We start from the raw sequence: 13,636 nt of genomic DNA, 5'->3' as shown, positions 1-13,636 counted from the left end.
GTGATTAAATTGTCTTGTTTTTGTCCGTCTGTCTCCCCCGATTAGACTGTAAGCCCATCGATGGGCAGGGATTGTCTCTATCTGTTGCCGAATTATACATTCCAAGTGCTTAGTACAGTGCTCTGCACATAGTAAGCGCTCAATAAATACTATTGAATGAATGAATGCATTGAAGCAATGATGAAAGATGTACTACATTATCTTGATATGGAGGTTTTAGTGTTCATCATTGCTCAAATTCACAGAATTGCCACTAAAAATATGTAATCTTAGAATAAAAAGATCACATTATATCTTCCTCAGTGCACTTTTTATGAATGAAGAGCTGCTCAAAGGAAATCTGCTTTAGAAGATTCTTTAAAGGGATTTATAAGAAACTGCCAAGGAAGATGAGAATTTGGATGGCAATATATAGTATGTCTTTGACCTTACATATATACAATAAGGAAATGTTTTATGCTTAGCTGTCTTTCATACTTGAGATCATGCCACCAACGCTGTACTTAATCCATTACTGTGGGTGGCTAAATGCGGATTTGTCATTGGCAGAACCATCTACATTGTTCATACATAAAGAAAATACATTCTTGTGAATGTGCAATTGCTATTCGCAGTACTTGGCACCACTTTAGATTCATCCTCATGGTGTGTTTTTCTGAAGCTTCTACTTGATGACCCTATGAATCGCTATTACCACAGGACAGGAATAAGGATGAAGAGTAATCTCTGAGAATTAAACTTCGACAAAGTTACTCTCAAAAGACCAGAAAGATGCAGTATCAAAGAATCCTAACAGAGCCAGGCAGAATGGGGCACCTGTTAAACACTATTAGATTAGTGGTGGATGGGTCTTTTTAACTTCACAAAGTTGACTTGGTTCAATTGACTCCTGGACAACATCCAAAAGAATTTTTTTTGGCCTCTCTGTGTTTTATGGAACATATTACAGCCATACGACGGTGAGATTATAGGTCAGTGTTAGATCTGGATGAAAACCTACAGAAATCCGTTTTTCTCTACTTCTAACAACTTTGGAAAAGTTGACTAAAGAATATTCTCTGGCCATAATAGAAATATAAGAGTTGATTAAGCTCTTGATTCAAGTGTTGTTTATGCCACAGTTCGATTTGTTTCATAGTATATATTTAAACATATTGACTAAACCAAGAGAGCAGATCATACCTTGCTTGGCAACTAAGCAGCAGCATCTCTCGGTTAGGAATCAAAACATGTAAAAGGACCAAAAAGGCTTTAGCTCGAATTGAAGTTGAAGGACTGTCAAATAAACGGATGATTGTGGTAACAAAACCCTGTGGGAAAGAAAAAAATTTGATAAGACATAATATAAAATGACTAGCCAGCCTCTTCTGTTAGAAGAAGTAGATTGTCATGACCAATAGAACCGAGATAGAATTACATTCAAATTTAGTATAACCATTATAATATTTACATCTGATTCTGGATTCAGCCACCACATAAAGGCATTGATCGCCACATAAATTACCCTATAAATCTCATCAGTAGCTATGATCTTTTGTGTCCTAAGAGATTAAAAGATTTTTTAAAAATACTGAGCTCAAATTAAGGTAGACATTGCCAATTATTCCTAGCTTCATTCATTCATGTTTATTTAGCACTTACTGTGCGCAAAGCACTGTACTAAGTGTCCCATATACATACTGGGGAAATTTCTTCCCTTAGACAATAGTAAACTACACAGAGGTAACAGGATTTTTCCCTTTTTTATAAATGAAATTGGAATTATAAATTTTTAGGATGAACCTAATCATCCAATTTGCTGACTGTCTCCTATGCAAGTCCATAAACCTACACCTATTTATGTTATGTTATTAATCCAGTTAATATGAAGGCATAGATTTTAGGAAGGGGCATACCGGTTTTCAGAGAAATCCATTTCCACGCCCTGCTCTACCAATTTAAGTTCACCATGTACTCACTCAAAAGTGTAATTAGACATTAAATAACTCAGGATGACAATGGAGTGAAGCCACAACGAACCTCCAAAAAATTATGCTGCTTGGGGCTGACCACGTATGGTTTTTTTCTTTTAAAAATGATGTTACCATTGTTGTTGTAACAAAACTGTATTTTGGGGGGATCTTTAAAATTCTTCAGTATCAAAAGATATCAATTTGGGCACCAAAACCAAAGTCATGAAGTTACATTGTTCCAATTTCTCACTTTACAATAAAGGCAAAATACTCTTGGATTTCACAACCTCTTAAGCAGGCTCTTAAATTATCCAAAGACTCACTTGGGTTTTCCTGCTGCTTCAGAATACAGAATTCCTCACTACATCAGTATCACTCTTGCCCACCCAAATGAATAAATTATAGATAATCTGCAGGGCTAGCATTTGATGGATAGCCACACCCTCTACCCAACTACAGCTGGTAAATCTAAATTTAGACCCACAAGCCTCAACAGCCAGCCAATTTAAATAAACTGCATTATGGTCTTTGATTCAATAAATGAGCTAAGCATAATGACATGACAATGAATAAAAGGTGCCAGGTACAAATGCAGATCTCACTGAGATTTTTGTTTTCTTGCTTTTTGGGACATGCTCAAGTCATCATCAGCTCTATATCCATGTGACTGTGTGATAAATGTGTCCACTTGCAAAAAATGCACCTGACTCATAGAAAGGCTCCAGTTGCTTCTCCACATGCTCTCGGAGTTATATTTATATCAAGGAGTCCCCATATAATGAAGGGCCCACTGCAGAATGTATTAGATTTGCTAATACATATGTATTCTGTTATTTTGCAAGGGAGACAGATCTATTATTAAATAATAAGTCATGTTGGCCTCTTGAGATTTTATGTCAGAGCAAAAGTTCGGCACAGAGATTGGCAGTGGTTCTGAGGGGAGACCTCAAACCCTGTGGAGTTAAGTGAGGAGTTGAAAGGCTGTTAATCCTTATGTTGTTGACAACTGTCGACATCTCCTCATGGGATCGAGAGGCAAAGCAATTTTGTCACTAGACCTCATGGTCTTACTGTACTCACTCGGGCCATCCCCTAGGAGGTGCACCCGGCCTATCTATATTTTTAAGAATTCTGTGTCCTTTCAGGATGCTCTTCTGGCTTTTAAGATGTGTTTAGGGTTTAAGAAGATGTAAGGCTGAATCTTCTGACCAAGAAATAGCTTTGTGACAGGGTAAGCCTTTCTATATAGGACCTATTACCTGAAAAAAATGCTAAATATAACAAAATGGCTTGTCACTACAATTAGCTCATCATATTACCAGCAGCACTTATTCAGTTCCTTCTGAGTACAGAGCACTGCACTGGGTACTGTAACATGTAACAAGAGTAAGACACTTTCCTTGCCTTCAAGAAGACTGCAATCTAATGGATTCACAACATACACTGCCAAATATATGATATATGAAAGATAGCACAGGTACAAATGGAAATATATATGTAAATATGACTTCTTAGATGACTCCTGGGTAGGATGACAAAGAAGATAGGGGATTAATACTCAGGACTCTGAAAGAGGTGAGTGAAATAGCTTGATGGATTTGAAAGGGGAGAGGAGTTTCCATTCAAGGGAAGAGATGTGGCCAGTGAGTTAGGGCTGAGAGAAGCAAAAGTGAGCATGGTTGAAAGGCTTGCTTGGGAAGCGTGAAAGCTGGGAGGGCCCAAGAGAAGTGACTGATAGGCACAGAAACGTGTTTTTCAAAAGATGATTCATGAGATTGAATGTAGGGACTGAAGAAGGGGCCAGCCTAAGGCAGGGTTTATGAAGGCCTGAATAAGAGTGGTCACCATTAGGATGGAAAAGAATCAACAGATTATTAAATTATTATAAAAGGAGAATTGGCCAGAATTAGCCACCTGCTAAATCTAGGAGGAAATGACAAAAGGGAGCCAAACAGCATGGAAAGGTTGTGAAAGCCTGCAATGGGAGGATGGTGAAGTTGTCAATAGAGACAAGAAAGTTAGAAAAAGAAGACTTTAGAGAGAAGATGAGGAGTTTGATTTCTGATACATTGATTTTAAGTGTCAGTGAAATCACCCAAGTGGAGATCTTACAAGAGGCATTGGGAGATATGAAGTTGCAAAGTGAATTAGAATTCAGGACTAGGGATGCAGATTTAGGACTCGCTCTCATAGAAGTGGAAGGTGAAACCATGGGATCAGATGGGCCCCCCAAGACAATGAGAAGACAGAAAAGTACAGCAACCAAAACCAAGAGGACCACCTATACTTAAGGTGGAGCGGAGGATGAAGGACAAGCTAAGGAAACTGAAAAGGAATGGTTAGACTAGAAAGAGAATCAGGACTTCTATTTTACCAAAATCAAGGCCAGAGAGTTTTCAAGAGGATGGGATGGTCAAGGATGCTAATGGCAGCTGAAATCCATTAGATTTAGGCAGGAGGCCACTGGAGATTTTTGAAAGTGTGGTCTCTAAGAGAAGGAGAGAGGAAATTCAAATTGTAACTGATCAAGAAGAGATTTGGAAGAAAAGACCAGAAGACTGCAAGTAGTCTGGAAAGCCTTGTCAAAGTAGAAAGGGAAGACCTAGAGGACAGTCAAAAGGTGAATATAGCAGTGAGAGGGAAGGGGTGTCAGAGCAATCATCTTGAGAGGAAAAGAAGATGGTGACTCTATATTGGTGTCTTGATGACAGGTGGTGGAGCAGAAAATCAGGATAATAGAGTAGTGAGTGGAAGCAGGAGGCCAGACAGGTCAGATACACAATCAACTTGGATGTTGAAGTTTATAAAAATCAATTCATGTGATGGAAGTGAAAGGAAAACAGTAAGGAAGATATCAAACGTATCTAGAAATGTAGACATGGGTAAGTGAAATAGTGTAGGCTTAGGGGAAAGAGCACAAGGCTGGGAGTTGGAGGACTCACGTTCTAATCCTGACTCCTCCACTGATCTGCTGTGTGACCTTGGACAAGTCACAACTTTTCTGTGCCTCAATTTCCTCATCTGTAAAAAGGGGATTACTTCCTACTCCCTCTTACTTAGACTGTGAGCCACTTATGAGACAGGAATTGTGTCCAACCCAATGATCTTGTATCCAGGTCAACCAGCACTTACAATAGTGCTTGGGCACACAGTAGGTACTTAACAAGTATAATAATATTAATGGTAATAATATGGTCATAGTGAGTGAAGGGGAGGACTTCCAATATGAGAAAACTATTGATAGAAATCTGGATGGCCTGGAAGGGACACTGGGGAAAAAGCAATAAAATGAAGGCACCACCTTTTCCCATGATCCCGTGGGAATGAAAGATGATATTTCCTCTGGGGTGAGAATCAGGGTCATTTTAAGACTAGGATTGTGAGAATGATAAAGGTCAAGTGATCATGTCAAGACACAGGTGTTTGGCAACGATAGAGTAGGGGTTCTACAAGGCGCAGCAAAATAGTATTATAGGTGGGGAAAGAGAGTGAAAGATAGCAATGCCTTGGCTGAGGGTGAAGTTTTTGGTCAGTGGTGTTGGAAGAAGATGGTTTGTCAAGAAGTGAGAGTGATCTTTCAGTTCTTCTCATTTGAAGGACAAACAAGCAGCCAAAAACACTGTCCCACAACTCTCCTCCCCTGCCTTTTTTTTTTTAATATAGTATTTGTTAAGCACTTACTATGTATCAGGCACTGTTTTAAGAGCTGGGGTAGATACAAGGTAATCAGGTGGGTCCCAGATCACGTCCCAAATGGGGCTCACAGTCAATCCCCATTTTACCGATGAGGTAACTGAGGCCCAGAGAAGTGAACTGACCAAGGTTGTACAGCAGATGTGTGGCAGAGCCGGGTCCTTCTGACACCCAGGCCCATGTTCTACCCACTAAGCAACACTGTTCCTAAATCTAGGCTGACAGTGCTCTTCCTAGTCCTGGGGATCTGTGGGCAGAGCAGTCTCCCGGCACCGGCAGTGGTGGACAACCAGTCGGAATCTGAAAAGGTCCAAGCAGAAGAGTTTGACTCCAACCAGGTTCCGGTTCAGCCAAGCTAGAATCAGAGGAGCTGGAGCCTGGTTGGAGTCCACACTTTAGCTAGCCTTTGGAGAAGTGGGTGCTCAGTTGTTGGAATCTGCCGTCTGGATTTAATGGCTGGAAATAGGTGCCATCTGTGCAGACGTGAAGCTATTTTAATGCAGCGTGACGAACTATATTTCTAGAACATATTGTGTTAAAATAACTTGGTGCAAGCAAGGACCTTCACTTTTCTCCTGTCTGCAGCAAGTTGAGAGAGAAAGGGGCTGCCAGTGCCACCAGCTGATTGATCAGGAAATACATGCTCTGATAACACACCACTCAAGTGTGGTGGTATAAAAGATAAGCATCACTGAAATATGGGTTCGAGAAAACAACTCCCAGATGGATTTTAGGAGCACTTTCCCCAAAAGATGTGTCCTGCATCAAAGACATTTTTTTAAAAAATCTCTCCATCCTTCTGCCACATGTGGGCCCAGATAGGCTTGGTTGTAAATTCACTCTTTTGGAGGAGCACACACTCTGTCAGTCACTTACTATCCATCTGAAACATACATACATTTTTTAACCTAATAGTCATTCATCTCTCAAAGAGCCTAATTTTCTGATCTTTTTTTCCTCTTTACGCCCACAATCCAAAATGGTGGTGGAAATAATTATAGTTGTATTTGTTTAGCACTTATTATGTGCCAAGTACTGTACTAAGCGCTGGGGTAGATACAAGATAACCCACTTGGACAGAGTCCCTGACCATATGGAGCTCATAGTCTAAGGGATATATGAAGGCTGATTTTTTAGATCTTTAGGCTGGAGAGAAGGGTGGTAAAAGAAGTCTGTGTGATTTTTTTCACAGATCAAAATTCAGTGAGGCAAAAGGGAGTATATTAATTTTGTCATGTGTCTGATATTTATTCAGTAGATTCAAATGTTCTCTGTAGGAAAAACTACACAAAATAGGGGTATTCTTCACTTTACTTCTCCCATGCTTGTGGATTTTAAAATAAATAAGGTCTGCTAGGTTGGGTACTCTGAACACAGAACTCCTATCAATTTGACTGATGCTATAGAGCTTTGATTTTTTTTCTCCCAAATGCTCCTATTTTCAGTTCATTTAAAAGCTCTACAAATAGAGCTTGAGAAAGAACTTATAATTTCACTAAAATACACTGCATTAGATAGAGGTTTTTAGAGAAATGAGTTAGCACAATCAGCCTATACTGGTTTTGCTGTTTAATGGCCTTTATATTACCTGAAACTCCTTCTATATGTATTTTGCATCCAGCCTACTATCAACATTAATAGTCCACAGGGAAAATAGAGGACTATGTTGTACATACTAAGTGAGGAATCAATAAGGGTTATTTAGTCATGCTTTTTTAATATTAACTCCTAATAAGGCAGCACTAGCACTATGGAACCCTTACGTTCTAATTAATTCCACTCTGGCATTTGTCTAACATATGACCTTGGGCAAGTCATTTAAGAAAGTGCCTCACTTTCCTCATTTGAAGACTGGGGATTAAGTAACTGTTCATCCTCCTTCGTGACTCAGTGGAAAGAGCCTGGATTTAGGAGTCAGAGGTCATGGGTTCTAATCCCTGCTCTGCCACTTGTCAGCTGTGTGACTTTGGGCAAGTCACTTAACTTCTCTGTGCCTCAGTTCCCTCATCTGTAAAATGGGGATGAAGACTGTGAGCCTCACGTGGGACAACCTGATTACCCTGTATCTCCCCCAGTGCTTAGAACAGTGCTCAGCACATAATAAGCGCTTAACAAATACCAACATTATTATTATTATTATTAGATTGTGATCCCCATTTAGGACAGAGACTATCTCTGAGACTGTACTCTACCCCAGAGTTTAACACAGTGCTTGGCCCGGAGTAAATGCACTTAAATACCACAATTACAACGATTAATATGAATAGTTGCAACTCCACACCACTAACCCAGACTTTTGTGGCTTCAGATATATCCTGGTTGCAGAGATTTCTTTCTGGGCACAGAAATATCCTGTCACCTGAGAGAGGGAGAAGTGAATCCTGGCATTTGGTATAGCTTGGCATAGAGTAAACTCTTTTGAAAATTTTGAAGATTTTTCTTCTAAAATGTTTTTATTTCTCATGCTGATTTTTCAAGACTTTTGCCCCAACTAAAAAGACCCAATAATCAAATAGGAGAAGTAGAATGGCTTAATGGATACAGCATGAGTGTGGGAGTCAGAAGGAACTGGGTTCTAATTCTGACTCCACCACGTCTGCTGTGGGACCTTGGGCAAGTCACTTGACTTCTCTGGGCCTCGGTTACCTTATCTGTAAAATGGGGATTAAGGGTATGAGCCCCATGGGGAACAGGGACTGTGTCCAACCTGATTAACTTATATCTACCCAGCATTTAGAACAGTACTTTGTATGTAGTAAGCTCTTAACAAGTATGATAATTATTATTACTATTGTAATAAAGAAAATCACCTAGAATTAATGCTTCATATTTGTACATTCAAATATGTTTTAAAAGATTAAGGGGTATTTTCCTCTGAAGAATCACCTACTTTTATTCTTGGAATGTCTCAAAAATTGAATGGACAAACTAGGCTCTTCCTGATCTCTTCCAATCATGTTCAAATACTTTGAGGACAGGGCTAAATGCAGTGAGAAATGTAGCCTGATTTTCTCATCTTCTAAAGCTAAATCTAAACTCTTGTTATTAAATGCACAATTATTATCAGACCTTGTGCTGTAACTAGGCTGCCAAGATCTGCAGAACTCTCAAGTAAAAATTTAAATTATGCTATTTTATATCACTGACTCAAAAAAACTGCTTTCTTGCCTTGCAACGTACCTTGGTTCAACAAACTCTTGGAAAATAAAAAAGGCTTCCAAACTAAATACTGGAAGCTCAATTCTTCCATGAGCTATTGAGACTAATAAGCCAACCTCATTTGCTAAGCTCTGCCTGAAAGAAGAGGATTGGTATTTGATGCTGTGAAGCATTACCTACGACTACAGCCCCCGGTCCTATTCTTAAGAAATTCACAAACTAAAAGAAGGAACAGGACAAGTTCAAGTACCTAAGTATCTAAATTTCCATAAAATGAACATGACCAAAAAAAAGGAAAACATAGTAAATATACACGACAGGAACTAACAGGAACCAATAAACACAATTTACAAATACACATAAAAGTCCTAAGGATTCCTGAAATAATTGTACTAAGAGAGGAACGCACACACTTCAAAAAACACTAACATTTCCAACGACTGCTCCAAAGAGAGTTTTGTAGAATCTCTTTTTTTCCAATTCAATAGTATTTATTGAGCGCTTACTATGTGCAGAGCACTGTACTAAGCGCTTGGGATGAACAAGTCGGCAACAGATAGAGACAGTCCAATCCTAATGGTGACTGAATCCATCACATTACGGAAAAATAAACATTCAAACAAATAGGGTATGGGTGTCATAAACCCCACTATTCATGTATTTTTTTTAATAGTGGATGGCACGAGTTAAGTAACACAAACACTAAAATCAGTAAATTAGGCTACTTGACATCAATAGACAATAAAAGCACTCAGTCATCCTTTGATTGCTTTGTAGCAAGGTGATTGAAAATCAATGCCTGACAGTGTATTTGCTCAATATGCTCGGCAATTCTTTCTTGGAAAACTGCAACATTGCTGAAAGATAACTCAGCAAGAAAACTAAAACCCAATTTGGTAACAATTTATGTTAAATCTACTACTGTTTTACTCTATTTTGACTTCTCTTGAAATGATCCATAACAGTATTTACCATTATGGCAGCCAGAATCATTATGTTACAGACAATAAACTTTTCAGTTAATGTAGAGGGAAAAATCCATTTAAAACACAGATGTTTTGTTCAAATTAAAATAATCCATGTACTTGCTTGATTTGTTAGGTGACATCAGCGTAATTGTGGAGCTGGTCATAATAAACTGTCAATGCTGAGAGAAATTGCCTAAAGCAATCCCACTGTTATTGTCTACCGCACTGGATATGTATAAATTGGCAAAAAAAGAATGGAAAATAAGGATACCCAGTAAGCAGCAATATAAATTAAGAAATTTGCTTCTTTCAAGTATTTTAAAGTCGAGAAACTCGTTTTATACTAAACATCCTATGGCCACTTTCCTGACTACCTGCCCTATCTCCTTGGCAATTCTCTCTCATCCATCTAGTCAGTTACCCTCTTCTCCTTGATCTCCACTTTCTCCTACCCACATATTGCCATCTCCAATCCACCACTTTAGCCTTTCTTTTCCAGTCATCCCCTGCTTTATTGGTTCTCACTCATCAGTCTAAATATTTATGCATCCTGTATTTTTTCCTTTTTTTATTTTTGCTTATGCTTTTATCCTTTTTTTTTTTTACACAGGTATAGATACTTAACACTTGTTCATTAATCTCCTCTAAGAGGTCTCCCGTGATTAAGCTTTCTCCCTACTCCCTTTCCCTTCTGCATCACTTATGGATCTATACCCTTTGGGAATTTAAGATTCACCCCACCCTCATCCCCACAGCACTTACATATCCATCATTTATTTATATTAATGTCTGACTCCCTCTCTAAACTGTAAGCTCCTGGTGGACAGGGAACGTGTCCACCACCTCTGTTGTATGGTATTCTTTCCAAGTTCTTAGTAGAGCGCTATACGCAGAGTGAACACTCAATAAATACCACTGATTGATTGGTTGTAGCGATGGAAAGACACATATGCCTCACTAGCTACAAGGGAATTTTCAGAAGCTGAAACCAAGATGTGAAAGACATAGCCTGTTGGAACACTTAAATCCCTGGTCCCTGAGTCCTATACTAAGAGTGTGCTACTGAAGTGAGACTGTATCCACATGTACACGTGTGGCTGAAAAGACTTATACCCAATGTTGTGAGGATCTAAAGATAGTTCCTTGCTGAACTGCTATGTTGGCTACTTGTCAGTTCTGGGTTTTTTCTTTTTGTTTTGTTTTGTTTTTTAAGATTGCCTGCTATTACGCTGAACTTCCTGAAGCCTCTGCTCAAGGAACACAACCTTTCTCTCAGTTGTGACTCTCCAGGTTGGCCTTTCTGCTGCTGGTGTCTACCAACGGTCCTCTGTATATCACATTGTTTGCGACAAGGTCTTAAAAAAATGTATTCTCCCCTCTTTTTCTGCATTTTTTTTTAGTTCATCAGAGAACAGCTGTGGGTATCCTGCCCACAGTCATTCATCTCCCCTGCCCAATCAATGAAGTCCTATTGAAAGGAACAGTGCCGATGGTGGGAAGCTGACTTCATTTGAGGACTTCATTTTTGGTCATCTTGTTCTAGCACTTGATGCTAAACTGACCCATAGGTAGCCATGGTGAAGCTGCTGAAAAAGCCAAATAGGCCTTATGACCAGATGTCAGAGGCATATGGAAGGTTGATCATCACTTTTATTTCTATTTGAAATAAGGCTCACTATCCCGTTACCACTAAATTCTGTCCTTGAAAATTCCCAGAGGCCATGCTAGTCTACTCAATTTTATTTTCTCCTTTGTACCCATGCGTCAGTTAATAGGGGTCTGCCTATCTGGCAGAACTTTGTGACAGCCCTAAAGTCAACGGAACTAAGGAAAATCTTTGTTGTGTATAGGGCAACTCACGGGTAAGATGGGTTTCTTCAAGTTTATGGTCAGTCCACTTTATTGTACTGATTTTGCCATGTAATTCATAATCACTGATATGTCTTCTTGCCTGTGTGCCTCAAGAGGTATATCATGAGTTAGAGCAGTAACTAAATGACTCTCTAAACTTTTCAATGATCCTCAAAAGCCTGAGTTGATAGAGCTTCCCAGTGGAGATGAAGAGAATTCTGACACCAGTTTCCAAGCACCTCAGTGCATCCTTAAGCATGATGGCAGAATAGTTTAAACAGGATGGAACCAATATTCACCTGGGCTTGCTTTACTCGGATGTTAGTGGGGAGTAGGTCAAACAGGCTACTCTTAACTCTGACTCAGCTGCCACACCTCAGTGGAGCAGCTTCAGGATTTAGCTTAGTATTTGCCAGAGCCCAGTTTTATAATTGGTGTCAAACTGTTTTGAAAAAGACATATGATAACAATTTAGCAGTCTTGCTATTATTCCCTGAACTTCTTTATCTATCATTCTGTCATACTGATGAGTTGTAGTCTGAAGCCAAAATGTGATCTGGGTAGTTAATGAGATCCTATGAGAGGTTCCACAGTTAGGTGGCTCCTAACTGGTGATTATAGTAATGTGGCATTTCTTCATTGTATGTGGGTTTATGTGTGCAAAGAAATGCATTAGCAAATAACTAATGGGTTTATGTGAATGTTATCCTAAATTTGCATTTGTGTATGTGGCTGCATAAGTGGGTATAGTTAAGTATGTGTTTGGAGGAGACACAACAGAGGGGACAACAGTCATTAGGGACCTTTCTCCTAACCAGTGAAATTTTACTTCTGAGGATCTTTCCAAAAATGCATGCATGGGGGGCAGAGGACAAATTATATAGCTATTTCTATCTCTTTCGCTCTCCATATTATAAAGAGAGTGAGAAAGAATATATACATGTATGTATGTGTGTATATATATATATGTATATATAGAGAGAGACAATTTTTAAAGTATTAAAGGAAAGCAAACCATAAGTCAACTAATTTGCAACCTCCTGAAAGAACCTAAGATACTAATAAGCAAGCTACACGGTTATGGGTATCTACATAGATCAAATCCACTGGCAGTACTGCTATTTTCAAAACAAAGGTAAGCTACATATGCTTACTACAAGGACGTAACTTTCCAAGTACCCGAAATTTGTTTATTGAGAAAAGAAACAGCAGGAAAGAAGTGGAGATAAGAAGGGAAGGGAACAGGTAGGCTGACTCTGGCTTCATGGAGGGTGGCAAAGACACTAGTGGAAAGGGGCAGTCGTGGTCATCGCAGTCTACCAAGAAAGCTTGTGACCGAATACTTAACTCTTTCCCTTTCTCCGCATCCCCTTGCCCTGCCTCCGACAATCTTTACCTCATCCCCAGTTTGACTTTCTTGCCCTCTGTCCCTGCTTCCCAGATTTGTCCATGCCACCAGGCCAGCATCTGAATTTGGCCCTGGCTTTTTTTTCTTTTTGCATCCCCAACCATCTTTTCTTCCTACTTTGCAAACTCATCTTCTGGGACCTCCAAAGCTAGGGACCCAGGGTGAGAAAGCCGTGAGGATGGAGGAAAAGCAGATGGCGGCAGTACCCTCCCAGTCTTCCACCTCTACCTCCACCTTCCTTTCCCTCTATTCCATTCCAAACAGGTCCTCTTCCCCCTGGCTTTGGCAGTCCTAAGAGGCAAGGGGTTGCAAGCTGGGGAATGGGGACAGTGAGGGGAAGAGTGCAGTGTAGGGCTCCACCATACCATGAAAGAAATTTACAAGTAAAGAGAGAAGCCGGAGCCAGTTTCAGGTACTTGGCCATTTCCCATGGAGGAAGAAGGGAAGGAATGTGTTGGGAGAGTGTGGGGTGAGGGGGAAGGGGGTGCAGAAGAAGTCAGGTATAGAAAAGCAGCACTAGCAGCACTTTAAGGATCAGGGGAAGGGGGATTTAAGCTCCTTGGGAACAGGTCCCATGTCTTTCGTTATTCTTTTCCAAACATTTA

General features: G+C 39.8%; 1 protein-coding gene across 1 annotated transcript in view; it reads right to left on the bottom strand.

Annotated features, from left to right (window-relative positions):
• The window catches only part of ULK4 (unc-51 like kinase 4), a 497,317-nt gene that overhangs the window by 332,868 nt on the left and 150,813 nt on the right, over nucleotides 1-13,636 (bottom strand). The window contains 1 exon segment of the mRNA XM_029071432.2: nucleotides 1,183-1,310. Within this exon segment, the coding sequence (XP_028927265.1) occupies nucleotides 1,183-1,310 (128 nt within the window).

This window comes from Ornithorhynchus anatinus, chromosome 8, assembly GCF_004115215.2.
Source record: "Ornithorhynchus anatinus isolate Pmale09 chromosome 8, mOrnAna1.pri.v4, whole genome shotgun sequence".
In the NCBI taxonomy this organism is placed as follows: domain Eukaryota; kingdom Metazoa; phylum Chordata; class Mammalia; order Monotremata; family Ornithorhynchidae; genus Ornithorhynchus; species Ornithorhynchus anatinus.
The sequence above is the reverse complement of the archived record's forward strand: the minus strand, read 5'-3'. Positions and strand labels throughout refer to the sequence as shown.